The sequence below is a fragment of the Rhinolophus sinicus genome, chromosome 3 (assembly GCF_057876585.1).
Source record: "Rhinolophus sinicus isolate RSI-liver-muscle chromosome 3, RSI-T2T, whole genome shotgun sequence".
NCBI lineage: Eukaryota > Metazoa > Chordata > Mammalia > Chiroptera > Rhinolophidae > Rhinolophus > Rhinolophus sinicus.
In genome coordinates, this window is record NC_142503.1 from 127252349 (window position 1) to 127267792 (window position 15444).

The window sequence follows — 15444 nt, forward strand, 5'->3', positions numbered from 1 at the left end:
CATATTTTAGCGTCAAAGGAATACAGCAATGGGTTCCTTTTTGTCTAGGCCTTTGCTAGACTCCATTTCTTTTTTTTTATTATTAAATTTATTGGGGTGACAATTGTTAGTAAAATTACATAGATTTCAGGTGTACAATTCTGTATTACATCATCTATAAATCCCATTGTGTGTTCATCACCCAGAGTCACTTCTCCTTCCATCACCATATATTCGATCCCCTTTACCCTCATCTCCCACCCCCCACACCCCTTACCCTCTGGCAACCACCAAACCATTGTCTGTGTCTATGTAGACTCCATTTCTAATCCACAGATTCAGGATGATCAGTGAACCTCCGATAGGACAAAGAAAGTCACTTCTACACACATACCGTAATAGTCAAAATGGTGACAATCAAAGATAAAGGGAAAAAGTTGAAATTAGACAGACGGAAAATATAAGTTACCTTACTTTAGGGGAAGCAACAATAAGATTTACAACAAGCTTCTCATCAGAAATAATGGAAGTCAGAAGACAGAAAACTTATATTTTCAAACAGTTGAGAGAAAAATAAGCAATCTAGTTCTGGAATTCTATATGCACTGAAAATATGGCTTAAAAATGAAGGTGAAAATAAGAATGTGTTCAAAAGAGCACAGGTAAGAGAATTCATTGCCATCACACGAGCACTGAAAGAATTGCTAAAAGAAGATATTCAGGCTGAAGGGAAACGATCTCCATTGTAAGCAGAAGGGAAAAGAGAAATTAAAGTTTAAAATGAGACGAAGTACAAAAGGTGGGAGGGACGATAAACAGAAACGTAGCATTACGAGGTTCTCATAGGAAGTGCTATAACATTAATTCCAAGTAGACTGTGATGTGTGAAGAAGGCATATTGTACCCTAGAGTAACCACTTTAATAATATACTAGGCCCGACAATTAAGTTTGCGAACTCCTCCGAGAAAAAGTGCTACACACCTCATTGCTGAATATCACTATGACTTCATATAAATGTCTTCCTTTCAATAGTTCCTTTATCTTCGGGTAAAGAAAGAAGTCATTGGGGGCCAGATCAGGTGAGTAGGAAGGGTGTTCTAATACAGTTATTTGTTTACTGGCTAAAAACTCCCTCACAGACAGTGCCTGTAAGCTTGTATATTGTCGTGATGCAAGAGCCATGAATTGTTGGCAAAAAGTTCAGGTCGTCTAACTTTGCACACAGCCTTTGCAGCACTTCCAACTAGTAAACTTCGTTAACTGTTTCTCCAGTTGGTACAAATTCATAATGAATAATCCCGCTGATATCAAAAACAGTAAGCAAACAGTTCTCGAACTAATTGTCAGACCACATACAAGAACATAATCACAACCAACCCCCCCCAAAAAAAAAAAAGAAAAGAAAACAAGATACCTCCAAAGAAGAGAAGAAAACGACAAAGGAAAGAAGAAATGATGCTGAGAGACATCAAACGGCAATATGATATTCTTCCATCCAACCCTCTCGGTAATCGCATTAAATGTGAACAGATTAAACACTCCAATTAAAAGGCAGAGTTGCCAGTCTGGCTAAAACAATGCAAGACCCAATTTTGTGCCGTTTGCAAGAGACCCATGCTAAATATAAAGACATGGGTAGAATGAATGTAAAACTATAGAAATACACAAGAGATACTCTGCAACCAATCCAAAGAAAACAACCTTGCCCATGAAGTGTGCTGTTTAACTTTTGAATTTTGGCCACCTGTGAAAAGAGTTAAAGTGTCTCAGTTGAAGTTTCATTTCCATTTCTCCATATTTATTTCCATTTCTCTTCATATGAGTGAAGTTGATATTCTCTGCATTATTTTTTAAATATATTTTACCGTGATCTGTGCACGTCTTTGCCCATTCTTCTGTCAACATTTCCGTATTTCTATTCTGAATTTTCACAGTTCTTTCTATATAACATAGGTTCCCTCTTTAATTGTGATACATATTGCAATGATTTATTTCCATGTTTGCTGTCTGTATTTTGAGTTTCCGTACGCTGCTTTTTGACATTCAAACTTTTAAAGAAGATTTTTAACATATTAAAATGTATTTATCAATCTCTTCTTTTATGTTTCTCTACTTAGAGTTATTGCTAGAAAGGCTTTCCCCTTTCTGAGTTTATAAAGAAATTGACTCATGTTTATTTCCAGTGCCCTTACAGTTTTCTTTTGTGTATTTGAGTCTCTTATCCATTTCGAGTGTATTCTGGCAGTTTATGTGAAATATACTCCATCTTGATATCTCAAAAAAGGACTATCTAGTTGTTGCAACATCCCTCATTAGAAAGTCTATTTGCCAATGAATTGAAATGCCACCTTATCATAAACTACATGTCCTTACGTACTTGGAAATGTTTCTGGACTTTCTATTCCGTTTCATTGGTCTCTCTGTTCACTCATGATTTAGCATCATGCCATTTTCAGGAAAGAAGTTTTCTAGGATTTTTTAAATATATGATAAAGCTAAGCCTCTCCCTTACCATTCTTTTTCTTTTTGTCATAATTTTCCTTGCTATTCTTGCATGCTTATTTTCCATGTGAATTTTAGAGGCGTCTAGAACTTGTATAAGGCTAGGAGAATAAACTATATTTTCTAGTGCAGTTATTCTATTGAAATCACATTTAATGCACATATTAGCATAGCACCAGGATATCAGAAATGTAGCAGTTCTTTGGACAGTGGTCTGACAGTACTGCTTTGGCTTCCTGGTATCCATTCCCACTTCACATGGTATCAGTAATTCATTAAAGAGAACAGCTTTGGGGAGAGCCAACCCTCTTCCATTCTCAGGACACATGGTTTGGACAGAGCACCTGACCTTTGCAAAGGCTGTGACCCAGGCTGACAGGGATGAGTGGTTTCGACTCGTCTGGCCACCTGTACATGCACCTAAAGCGGAGTGGCAGACTGTGCTTTGCTCTGACCACCACTGTGTATGTCCCATCCCACAGGCTCTTCTTACATGCCTGCAGCACTGCTTCCTTTTTAAATCTGGGTCAGGGCTTTTGATTGCCTCAGGCAGTAGCACGTGGTACAATAGATACCACACGACATCGATGTCTAGGTAAGAAAAAGAACACATCTTCTACCCAAGTCCATTTTTCAGAGACGCTCACTCTGCAGAAACCCACCATCATGTTGCCAGACCGACCGATCCTATGCAGAGACCATACGAGAGGCCCTCACGGAGAGGAACTGACATGCCCAGTGGGCAGCAGCACCAACCACTGGGCATGTGTCAGTCATCCCTCGGCTTTTCGGAGGCTCCAGGCCAAGCCTCCCCTGACAGGAAGGGGAGCAAAGGGGAGCGATCCACACTACATCCTGACCAACATGCAGATTTGTGAGAAGATAAATTGTGTTGTCATTGTTGTTTGAAACCACTCGGCTCTTGAGAAACTGGAATAAGCCCCCTCAGCACTATTGCCACACCATTGTATCCATCCCTCTAACCGTGGCCTCACCATCTTTATCTGATCACTGATGGTTTTGTCTCCACCAGATGCAAGAAATCTCATGATCAATACCCCTGAGGCTCAAAAAAGGGGCCTCAATAAACGGTCTACAAAAACCAAGGAAATGAGTTCTTGCAGGCATCATCATGAGACTCAGGTTTCTGGGGGCTCTGGGACCTGCTACTGGCTAATACCGCATCTCACACTACCCCACCCTGAGCAACGGTTTCCTGTTTTCAGCTGCTGTGACAAGAACTGAGTCAAGAGCTACAGGTGCTTATGTCGTACTGATAAGTTCTTACTCCACTCAGGCTTGAATATTTCACCAGACAGCTGTGTCAGGGATACAAATAGAGCCTGAAGCGATAAAAGCTCAAGACCTGAGAGCCCTCCGGTTAGAAGACCAAGAGGCAGCACCAGCAGCTCTCACCTGGGCCGCTTTCCCGAGAAGATGCAGCCACTTCTGCTCCTGATGGCCTTTCTTCTGTCCCCCAAGGCAGAGGCAGGTGAGTGACTGTCCCGACCAACAGACTCCCGACCCCAACGCACACTGGCACAGCCATAATCAGACGCTACACATTCTGGCCCTGGTCCATCCCCAGGAACTTTCTGAACTCTAGGTCCAGCCCCAAATCAAAGACCAGCGTATCTGATGCTGAATAAACACTCCACGGGAATGCAGGACAGAGGGCTGCTCTCCAGGAGGGCCAGTGGGTACCGTGTCCTTCCCAGGTCTTCCCTTCTCATCTGCAATGTGGGCTCTTCCACAAAGGAATCTGGAAGAATTTTGGAAGCTGGGAAAGAGAAATAATTAATTCCCCAGGAAAGGGCACCTTGGAAAACGGGCTGGCTTTTGGAATAAAGAAGGCCCTCTCACATTCTAACTCAATGTCTTAAAATCTACCCTCAATCCTCTCCTCCTTCTCCAAGCTTTGTCATTCCTATGCTGCCCAGGAAAGAAGCTGAGGACACAGTTGTTCCCAGAGTTGGTGGCATCCTAGTTCCCTTAGCACTTGTGATTGGCTGGTTCAGCCTCAAGTTCTCTCTGGTAATTTGTCAGTCAAAATGTTCCGAGTATTACAAACCAGCAGCAGCTCAGTGAGTCTGGGAAACAAGAATGGAGAGAGGACCAGGGGACGTCAGGGAAAGGATTTGCCAGGATGTACAGGGCCTTCCCTGCTTGTTCCAAACACAAATCCTCTCTGCCCACATACGTGTGTGCAGCTGCAATTGAGTAATAAGGACTGTCCTTCTCTTTGTCAGAGGGACAATCTGAGTCTTGTGGGTCACTTGGCAGGCCACTGTTGTTGCCCCAGTCACCCGCAGGACCCCTTCTTGTTACTGCTGACGACTACAGACCTCACCGTCTCCATCCCACTCCTCTGAAAACTGCGACAGGTTATCCCAGCCTCCCTTGCTTCAGTCCTTGACTCCACGAGCACAGCACACAAGGTAGAATTTTCCTTTCAGGGGAAATCATCGGGGGTCAAGAAGCCAAGCCTCATTCTCGTCCCTACATGGCATATCTTAAGATCACATCTTCAAAGAATAAATACTGTGGAGGTTTCCTTGTGCGTGAGGACTTTGTGCTGACAGCAGCTCACTGCCTGGGAAGGTGAGGAATTGCACCTGGGTCCCCACCCTTCTTTAGACACCTGGAAGGGAACCCTCATCTCGGGGGCTACAGACTTGAGCCACCTAGTAACACAGAGGAGCTATTCGGAAGGCAGGTAAGCTGTGGGGAGGGAGGGACAGGTCAATGCAAGTGGCCTGTTGAAGAGACAGGGACAATCAATGGTGGCAGGGGAAGGAGGTGGAGGTTGTGCCCGGGAGCCCAGCGGGCACATGTGAGACCTTCACGGTTTGGCTTAGCGATAGGCAAGCTCAGCACAACGAAATCTGCTCCAGGAACTGCCTCTGAGCACGAGCTGCCAAGAAGCAGAGGCACAAACACGCTCAGCCCCAGGGACCCTGTCACTCCTCTGCACTCCAGTCCTGCCCTGTCCCCAGCTGGCCTCTTTCCTTCACAGCCCCTAGGCTATATCTCCTGTGACTTAACCACCCTCTCTGGTCTCTGCAGCTCAATTACTGTCACCCTGGGAGCCCACAACATCAGGGTGAAGGAGAGTACCCAGCAGGTCATCCCGGTGAAAACACCCATACCCCACCCACAATACAATAATACCCCCTATGCGAACGACATCATGTTACTGCAGGTAGGGCTCCACTGCATCTTGCACACTTTAGCCCCAGGGTTTTGTGTCCGCATGACCACTGTCCTGTCCTTCTTCCCCGTGTGGCACATTTACTTGTCCCAGGGCTCTGAAGATGGCAACCACGCGACTGACCCTGCAGTCTGTGGACCACGGGTACATTACAATTCCTGTCCTCTGCCTTCAGCTGGAGGACAAAGCCAAACTGAATGATGCCGTTAGAATCATCGGTCTGCCAGGGAGAAGAGATAAGATTAAGCCGGGGATGGTGTGCAGTGTGGCCGGCTGGGGGCGCCTGGGTGTGAACACCCCAGGCCCTGCGAAACTGCACGAGGTAGAACTTGAAATCCAGAGAGATGAAGAATGTACTTCGCGCTTCATCTATTACAACAAGGAATTCCAGATATGCGTGGGGGACCCGACAAAGATTCAGTCTTCTTTTAAGGTAAGACCCCATCATTGTCCTTGCTCAGCCCTGGGCACAGACGAGCTTTGAGGAGACCCAGGGCAGTGTGCCCTGTGCTTCTTGGCAGCTCGGGCTCAGTGGCAATTCCTGGAGTAGGCACACACCTATGTCCTCAGATATTCTGGTGCCGGCTCCCTGGGGGCGGGAGGTGGGGGAGAATGAGAGACTGTCCCACAGCCACTTATGGACAGGCTTTATGCAGAAAGGAGAAGGGGACCCATCAGAGCCAGGCTGGAACCCTGGCCTTGGGACCTGGCACTGAACTGCCACACAGCCCCTAACACAGACCACCCACCCTTCATACAATAAGGAAGGTCGGACCAGGAGAAAATCCAACTAAGTCCTTCATCCCTCTGCCCACAGGGGGACTCTGGGGGCCCCTTTGTATGTGGACAGAAGGCCCAAGGCATTGTCTCCTTTGGAAAAAATACTGGAAAACCTCCCCGAGTCTACACCAGGATCAAATACTTTGTGCCCTGGATAAAAAGAACAATGAAACGCTTCAATCTGCAGAGACCACATTGAGGCACCCCGGAACTGATCCATCCATCTTCTCTGGGGCACAGGCCAATACTGCAGTAGGTGGAGAGCACTCTGCCAGACACTTAATAAACCCCCATCTCTAGACTGAAAATCATTCATTCCTCCTTTATTCACCGAAACCTTCATTACTTACCAACTGTTGTGTCCAGAAACCATCTGTTCACATCTCTGATCTCTTGCAGGCTTCCCCCTTCAGTGTAACTCACCTCCATCTCTACAATAAAAAATCATGCTGCATCGATAACAAACTCCTTCCAAATACAACGTCCCAGTGCCAGCTCCCCCTGCCAGGCTGAATGAAAGCTCCATTAGGGAAAAGGAGAGATTCCCCAGGAAAAAGTGACCCTCTTCCTGACAACCCTCGTACGGCATCCATATTCCTCTCCTACTTCAATCCACACCCACAGCCCTACCCCACTAGCAGAACCAAGGGCCAATACACAACAAAAAAGAATTCAGAAATTGAAAGAAGGATGAGCTAAGACTCTCTGGGTAGGGGGCCATTTCTCCTATCAGAATAGAAATGGGTGAGAAGCTTTGGAAAGCTGTCATTTCACCCCACGAAACACTCCTTCCCCAAATCAGAGCAGTTGGAAGCCTGAGAAGATTCAGGAGGGCCCTTGAGTACTCCCAGGCCCAGCTCAGTGCCTGTCACAGCCCTGTCTTGGGCGCAGGGCTCAGGGCAACCTCTGCTGTCCTGGCAGCCCATCCTCCTGCAGCCCGAAATGACCTTGAAGGTGCTCTTCCATCTTGGTCTAGGCCAGCCTGTCCCCACCTCCCATTGTGCGTGTGTGTGTGTGTGTGTGTGTGTGTGTGTGTGTGTGTGTGTATCTCCAAAGGAAACTCACAGTAATGAAAAGTACTAGTTTCAATAGTATTTTTCTATGTGTCAACAGTATCCTATAGCATAAAGCTTATTGAGGGAGTTTATTTCTTCTAGTTTTCCACAATCTCTAAATCTTTCACAAGATTGTATTCAGAAAAGTAACCTCATTTTAAACATCCACCTTGGAGAAGGCTGGACTGAAAAAAAGTAGTTCACTGAATGTTGGCCATGGATGAGTTGCTTTGACTCAGGGAAAATGTATTCTGGGTATATAAGTAATACCTATTTGTCATAGAAAGAGAGTTAAGACATAAACAAGAAAATGAAAACTGCCGAGACCTCCACCACCCAGAGATCCTGACCGCTGCTTACGCCTGTTTACTTCCACTCTTCTCGATGTATCCACCAGATGCCGTTCCTAGAACAGAACTGGGTCGGGCTGTTTGGAAGTCATCATACCTCCCTTTCCACTTCTCTTTCTTCTTCTGTCACACTGATGACAGCATCGGGATAATCTGTTTGCAACATACATAAGTGCTAGGCCCAAGGACGTCAGAGACAAGGTTCTCTGGACACTGGACAGAGAAAACTTAGTGGCCAGTAACTATCGGGATGGTCGGCATCCATTTCCCCATCTCCTGGCAACAGTAATGAGCATTTCTTGAGGGGAAATTGCCCACCCAGAGGCTCTATGATTTGGGGGGCAGTCCCGTCCTCAGCCCAAGGGGTGCTAAATAACCACAGAATGAACCAATCAGGCCACTCGGCTCCAACAGATGCCCTGATGACAGTGGCTCTTGTTGGCTTTTCTTTTACCCACTGAGCTCAGGACAGGTGAATGACTATCCCATTCCTGAGGCCTAAGCCCATATCATAAAACCCCTCGTACTCCTGACCCTTTGGTCCAGCACCGGCAGGGCTTGTCCTGTATTTGAGCCCAGGAACTTACTGAAGCCCAGCTTGCTTCCCTCCCAAACCCAGACCAACATGTCCCATGCTGCATAGATACCCAACAAGGATGTCTGGGAAGAAGGGTTCCACTACAAGGTCTTAGCCTCTCTCTTATCAACCTGGAAAGGAGGTTCTTCTTAGAAAGGTATTTGGCAAAGGATGTGAAGCTACGAAAGACAAAGAACTAAAATCCCTCACTCCAACCCAGGAAAGGGCACCTCAGACAAATCGCTCGTTGGGAGAGTTGTCCCTGGACCAGATTAAGACCCATTTAAAGCTCTTATGCCCTCCACCACCTTGCTCCTGCTCAGGAGAGGAGCCCAGGGTGCGACTGATCTCAGCAGTGGCTAGATGACTGCACACAGGGTTCCCTGGTAGCCTTGGCTCTGCCCCAGGCCTGGGCAGCCTATTTCATCCCCTTTTCCCCTGGCTTTCCCAGGCCCTCAACTGCTCCACTGTCATTGGCAGTGCCCTCTCACCGTCCCTGTGGCTTTGAATCCCACCAGCACTGTCCCCACCAATCCTCAGCCAGAAGCTAATTGAAGGCCATGCATTGATGCAATCATAACATGCCTACTGAGAACCTAGGATGTCTAGGCCTTAAGACAGGAAGATTTTAGAAATCCAGCTCCATAACTCATAGGTAGATCATTAGAAAACAGCACCAGTCAGGATTCTCCCAGAGACTTGGAGTGGTCAGGGAGACTCACTGCGTCCTGTACACATTACCTGCAGCTCTGCCATCTTCAACATAGGTCTTACCTCTTCCATATTTGGGTCTGCATATGACTTGGAGAACAAGCACTGCACCCCGTTTCTCAAGCTGGATTCTGAGGATTCAGTTTCAGAAAAGGTGATTCTGCTACAAGAAAACCAGAGACCCTCCCCCCATTGTCTTCGGGTCACACCTCAGTCATCGCCTCCCTAAGCCTTCCCTCCTACCACAGCCACTCCCAGTCACCCACCTTCCAGCCTTTCCTTCAGAGGAGATCATCGGGGGACATGAGGCCAAGCCCCACTCCCGTCCTGGGAAGAAGTATAGGTGCGGAGGTGTCCTTGTGCGAGAGAACTTTGTTCTGACAGTTGCTCACTGCAGCGGCAGGTGAGGGGCAGCACCCAGCCTACCCCATCCCAGACTCCCACAGGGTCCCCTGTCTTTCCCCAGGGGCTGCAGACCAGGTGAGCTCCCTGGACAGCTGCTAACTCAAGCCCACAGGAGCTCTTCACAGGAGCCATCTGAGAGCGTGACTGGGTGATGAAAAACTGAGAAATAAGAGAGGGAAGCTGGGTTCACAGGGTCAGAGGTGAGACAAGTAGCAAGCTGAGAAGAGAGGGACCACATGGCCAAATCCAGCAATGGTGGAGGAGAAAGTGTGCATTAGGGTAAACATGCAAACTCAGGCAATGTCATGATACTGCCTGAGAGCAAGAGACAGCTCCCAGAAGCCCTACCCTCAGTGTCCTTGAGAAGCAGAGAGGACACTCAGCCCCTAGCCCTCCTGTTGCCTCGATTTCCCCTAACTGCAGCCCTATCCCACATAAGCTGTCACCTACCCTTCAGGCTCATGGGCTGTATGTCCTGAGACCCCACGTCCCCCACACTCCCACTCTGCTCTCTGTGCAGCTCAATCAATGTCAGCCTGGGGGCCCACAACATCAAGCAACAGGAGAAGACCCAGCAGGTCTTCCAGGTGACAAAAGCCATCCCCCACCCAGTCTATAATCCCAAGAACTTCCCCAATGACAACATGGTACTGCATGTAAGGAAACCTCCTCCTGTAATTGCTCTACTGGCTCCAGATTGTTTCTCCTCTCACTGTGACCTCTTCCTTCCTTCTTGCCCATCCTAGCCACCTGATTAGTCCCAGTGCCTCAGGGGGGAAAGAAGACAGTGCAGCCTTATCGCATGTGCAGGCCCTGGGTCACTGGCTGACCTGGGCTGTCTTGCCTCTTCCCCATCAGCTGGAAAGAAATATCAAGCTGACTAAAGCTGTGAAGGCCCTCCGCCTGCACAGGGGCAAGGACTCGGTGAGGCCAGGACAGAAGTGCAGTGCGGCCGGCTGGAGACAGATCACCCTGATGGGCACGTTAGCAAACACTCTACTGGAAGTGGAGCTGACTGTGCAAGAGGATTGGGAGTGTGAAAGCTACTTACAAAATTATTATGACCCTGCCATTCAACTCTACATGGGGAACCCGACAGAAAGGAAGGCTTCCTTTCAGGTGAGATTGAGCGTGGCTAGCTTGATCTGGAGAGACAAATTTTGGGGGAAAGATGGGGGACGTGGAGACACAAGCAGTGGGGAACCTCGCCACCCTCCAGCCTATGATCATTCTCCCCAGAAAGGCAACGGAGAGCAGCCAGAGCTGGGGAGAAATAGGGCCTCTGAGAACCAACCAAGGGCCCCTGGTCAATCTATACATGGTCCTCCTCCAGAGGATGATTCTGTAATTCTCTGGCACACACTGAGGCACAGCGCTTGTATAACTGTGCTCCCTGCGTGAGCAGAGTTGTCACCCACCCTGGATAACAGGCTGGTCCTCCATGCTAAGTGTCAGCCCTAGCCGCCTGCTTTCATGTCCTTACACAGTAGACGAGCCACAGTCCCACAGCACCTGTAGAGGAAGAGCATCCGGGACCTGGGAGAGGAGAGGGAACTGACACCTGGGGTGAAGTGAAGCTGTGACAATGTCCAATCTGAGGGTCCCACAGTGGCCTGCCGCCCTCTGATCTCCCACATGGCAGCCACGCGAGGTGGCCTTCTCTGAGAGGGGGCGTGGGATGGCAGAGAGGGCAGGACCAGGAGGAGAGCTGCTTAGTCCCCCCCGTCTGTCTGCAGGGAGACTCCGGGGGCCCTCTCGTGTGCAGACGTGTGATCCAGGGAATCGTCTCCTACGGAAGAAAAAATGGGACATCTCCCCGGGCCTACACCAAAGTCTCAAGTTTCCTGCCCTGGATAAAGGAAACCATGGACAAAGCCTGACTGCAGGAACCAGACTGTCTTCTCGAGCGAATCCAGAATCACACTGAGGGGGTAGGAGAGGGCAGGTGGTGCCAGCACCCTAATAAATGCCTCTTAGCTGAGTGGGAAGAGCTGGTTCCTTGTTTATTCATTGACCCTGATTCACAGCCACCAGCTGTATGCGTAGATGGCCAAGGGAACAATTCTGCAGTTTTCTGCTTCCTCTTCTTCCCCATAGCCCCCCCCACCTCCCCCAAACCCCATGCAAAGCTGTTACCCAGCTCCTTCTTACCCACACCTGTACCTCCAGGGCTGCTCTGTGCCAGGGCTGAAGCTGAGCCCCATCAGGAGAAAACGGGAGTCTCTCAGGGACTGGGGCTCAGCTTGAACTTCTCACCTCCTTCCCCTGTGTTACAAGGCAGAGAGGAAGGGGTAACACCCTGTGTGCTGGACATCAAGCCTGGGGCTGCAGATTAAGAGCATTGCCCCCACCCCACACCGGGGAGGGCAAAATCCTCCAGAGCAGGACATTCACTCCCAGAGCCAGGGACGCTGGCAGAGTTGAGGGTGCGAACGGCCTTGAGAAGCTCTCATTCTCACCAAGGCTCACTCTTTCCTTGCCCTACTCTGCCCTCCTCTGAGCTCAGAGCAGAGCTTGGCCTCCAGGACCCTGTGTCCCTCCTTCTGCATCCTGATTACCGCTGAGAGGTCTCAGAGTCTACTAACTCCTGTCCCCTCCAGACCACAGATCTGAGGTGGCCACATCCCATGTCCCTCCCACCTAGGACACCCAGAGCTCCGTGTGCTTCCAGCAGGGTCTCGCCACGGAGATGACTCCACAGCTAACACCCTAGAGAGGGTGATCAGAGGCCCTAGGCCTGTGCCTGCACCAGGCAGGACCCCTGGAGGACAGGGCTGGCAGGATGTCTCTCCAGAACCCTTGCCCCATCCCCCACCCCGACAGGGTCAGCTCAACCCCTCACATCCAGCCCAGTGTCCCACATGTGCTCAGAGGCTACTGGCCTCCTGGTCACTCGGTAGCCTTAGTCCCTGTCAGCCTGCTACTCTGAGTCACTGCTGGCCTCTAGACTAAGACTCCATGCTGGCCACCTCGGGCCATCTCGATATTTTCAGTTAGAAAGGACTCTGCTCTGCAGAAGGACTGCAAAGCACAGTGTTTTCTATCGATCAACAAACACGTGCTGATGGAGCACCTACTACGGGCCAGGCATTGAGGACGTACAGTGAACATAATACAGGTTCTGTTCCAAATGCAAAAGAAAATGACAGTGTTGGCTTTTATCCAAATCATCCAATGCCCTCTCCTCCTTCACATGCATCCACGTGGCCTAGGTCTATGTGGGAAGCCCACAGGAGGGAAGCTTTGGTATTTCGTTTTATTTCAGCTTACACCCTGAACGAGTTTTATCACATGTGACAGTAGAACAGCAGTGTACAGGATTGGGAATGCCTTCAGTCCTTCAGTTTCTAGATGTGAAGTTGCCAAACTATTCACTGGAACATCCTCTTCACCCAGGGGAGAGGGCAGCAGGCAGGTGGGGCAGCCTCATTTTCATTTGCTTTCAAAGTAGCAGGTGTGAATGTCATTGTACAGATTCAAAGGGTAGGAAAACCTGGTTGCATACCTGCTAGAAGCCAGTGAGAGTCTGACTTTAAACCCCCACCCGACTGGATGGGCCAGAAACATGATCCCTGTCATGACTTATGTAGAAGCTCTGGCTTTTGTAGAATCAGGAAGGCTCACGTGGTGAAAAATGGAGGAATGCCTCTGCTCCTTAATCCATCCTGGTGACTGCTGCATCCATGGTATCCAAGACTATCCAGACGTTTCAACGTCGGGAAGTTCTTGGCTCAGAGGCCACACATTGTGTATCTCTAGAATGATAATATATCTGAGCCAGGTTCTCCCAGTGCTGGGCTAACCCCTCCAGACCTTCCCATCAGCCATCCCTCCATGTCTTGCCAGTATCGTGGGGCACTGCCTAAGAGCTGAGCATAAGTTCCAGCTCTGAGCTAAATCCCTCCTGCCCCAAATACACTACACTCTCTTCGGGCGTGGGGTAAATACTCTGAGATGGCCTAACCCTCAAAGGCCCATAAGGCTTCTCACATCTTGTTGCCCACAAAGCACGCAACAGCACATCACTGAATGACCTTGGGCACTTTTACAAGGGAAGAACAGTATTGTCACACAGCTACTGATGTGCAGCTGAAAAAAATCCCCACATCTAACACTTGCTAAGGGCCTGGCGCCTTGACTGAAAAAGACAAAGGAAAACATAGAAGGCAAAGCAAAACTAGTATTTAAAAAAGTTGCTGAACCTCATACTGGTTAATATACAACATTTACTTTGAGGAAACGATTCTGTGGTTTAAAACAACTTTGAGGACCCTGTTGTATGACATCCTTTTTTGAGAAATGAGAGAAAGAGAGAGACACAATGTCCCAGGAGGCAGTGGCGAGCAACTGAAGGTACCACAGAGTTAGGACAGAGGCGGGACTGAGTCCAGGCCCCCTTGCAGCCAGCGCAGCAACACCTCTTATATGTTTTCTAACACCTACCCTGCAACAACTTCCTGGCTCCCTGAACAAATCATAAGCTTCTGCTCAGACACCTCCCTGGAGAGAAAGCCTCTAGGCTCCTATGGCAGCCATTCTGTGACAAGTATTCCCAACACTTTCCTTTGTGTGGTGAAGTCTGCCCATGGACACATTGGAATGGAGGCTGGTAAGCACCTTAAACATGCTGAGTCATTCAAATGTCCTTTGCCTGTGGAAGCACCCCTCCCACCCCATGCCACCCCAACATGGAGGAAACAACCTTCCCTTGCTTAAAAATCTTTGTCATGAACATTGAACAATAAAACAAAATAAGATGCCTCTGTAATGCCTCTACTCACCAAGACCCATTTCCACCACCCCTTCTTCCCTCCAGACCCACAAGAAGAGTGAGGGCTCAGCACGGCTTCAGAGAGAACTGCAAAGCCAGCTCCTTGAGCAGGGGGAATGGGCCAAAGGAAGGCAAGAGCTTGCTAACTTGTCCCAGTAACATGCATTGGGATGGCTCTGCCTTCCCTGCCCAGCACCATACTTCTGCCTTACTTCCACTCTATGTGGACTTAGGTCCTACAGGGTTTGTTTCCTGTCTTGGTATCCTACACAACACTGAGTTTGAACAATAAACATATTTTAGCGTCAAAGGAGTACAGCAATGGGTTCCTTTTTGTCTAGGCCTCTTGCTAGACTCCATTTCTAATCCACAGATTCAGGATGATCAGCCAACCTCTGATAGGACAAAGATAATCACATCTACGCACATACCATAATAGTCAAAATGGTAACAATCAAAGAAAAAGGGAAAAAGTTGAAATTAGACAGAGGGAAAATATAAGTTATCCAATTAAAAGGCAGAGGTTGCCATCTGGCTAAAACAATGCAAGACCCAATTTTTTCCTGTATATAAGAGACCCATGCTAAATATAAAGACATGGGTAGAATGAATGTAAAACTATAGAAATACACAAGAGATACTCTGCAACCAATCCAAAGAAAACAACCTTGCCCATGAAGTGTGCTGTTTAACTTTTCACAGGCCACCTGTGAAAAGAGCTAAAGTGTCTCAGTTGAAGTTTCATTTCCATTTCTCCATATTTATTTCCATTTCTCTTCATATGAGTGAAGTTGACATTCTCTGCATTATTTTTTTAAGTATATTTTACTGTGATCTGTGCAGGTCTTTGCCCATTTTTCTGTCAACTTTTCCGAATTTTATTCTGGATTTTCAGAGTTCTTTCTATATAAAATAGGTTCCCTCTTTAATTGTGATACATATTGCATTGATTTATTTCCATGTTTGCTGTCCGTATTTTGAGTTCACTTATGCTGCTTTTTGACATCCAAACTTTTAAAGTTGATTTTTAACATATTAAAATGTATTTATCAATCTGTTCTTTTATGTTTCTCTATTTAGAGTTATTGCTAGAAAGACTTTG

General features: G+C 48.0%; 2 protein-coding genes across 3 annotated transcripts; both read left to right on the forward strand.

Annotated features, from left to right (window-relative positions):
- Window positions 1-3683: 3683 nt before the first annotated feature.
- Window positions 3684-6781, forward strand: LOC109439895 (mast cell protease 1A-like). 2 transcript variants are annotated; one of them, XM_074328101.2, is made up of 5 exons: window positions 3691-3974; window positions 4939-5083; window positions 5549-5684; window positions 5869-6126; window positions 6511-6781. In XM_074328101.2, the coding sequence occupies exons 1-5, from the start codon at window positions 3920-3922 to the stop codon at window positions 6670-6672; spliced, it is 756 nt and encodes a 251-aa protein (XP_074184202.2). In that variant the 5' UTR covers window positions 3691-3919; the 3' UTR covers window positions 6673-6781. The 2 variants fall into 2 exon arrangements, with proteins under 2 accessions (XP_074184203.2, XP_074184202.2); XM_074328102.2 differs by lacking the exon at window positions 5549-5684 and having other exon boundaries at window positions 3684-3974; window positions 5787-6126.
- Window positions 6782-9324: 2543 nt separating this feature from the next.
- Window positions 9325-11547, forward strand: LOC141570614 (granzyme B-like; the record flags this gene model as incomplete). The annotated part of the gene is given in 4 exon segments (XM_088796929.1): window positions 9325-9569; window positions 10092-10317; window positions 10319-10690; window positions 11308-11547. Coding segments are annotated over 4 exon segments (987 nt in total), but the record flags the coding sequence as incomplete, so codon positions are not given.
- Between the last annotated feature and the right edge of the window lie 3897 nt (window positions 11548-15444).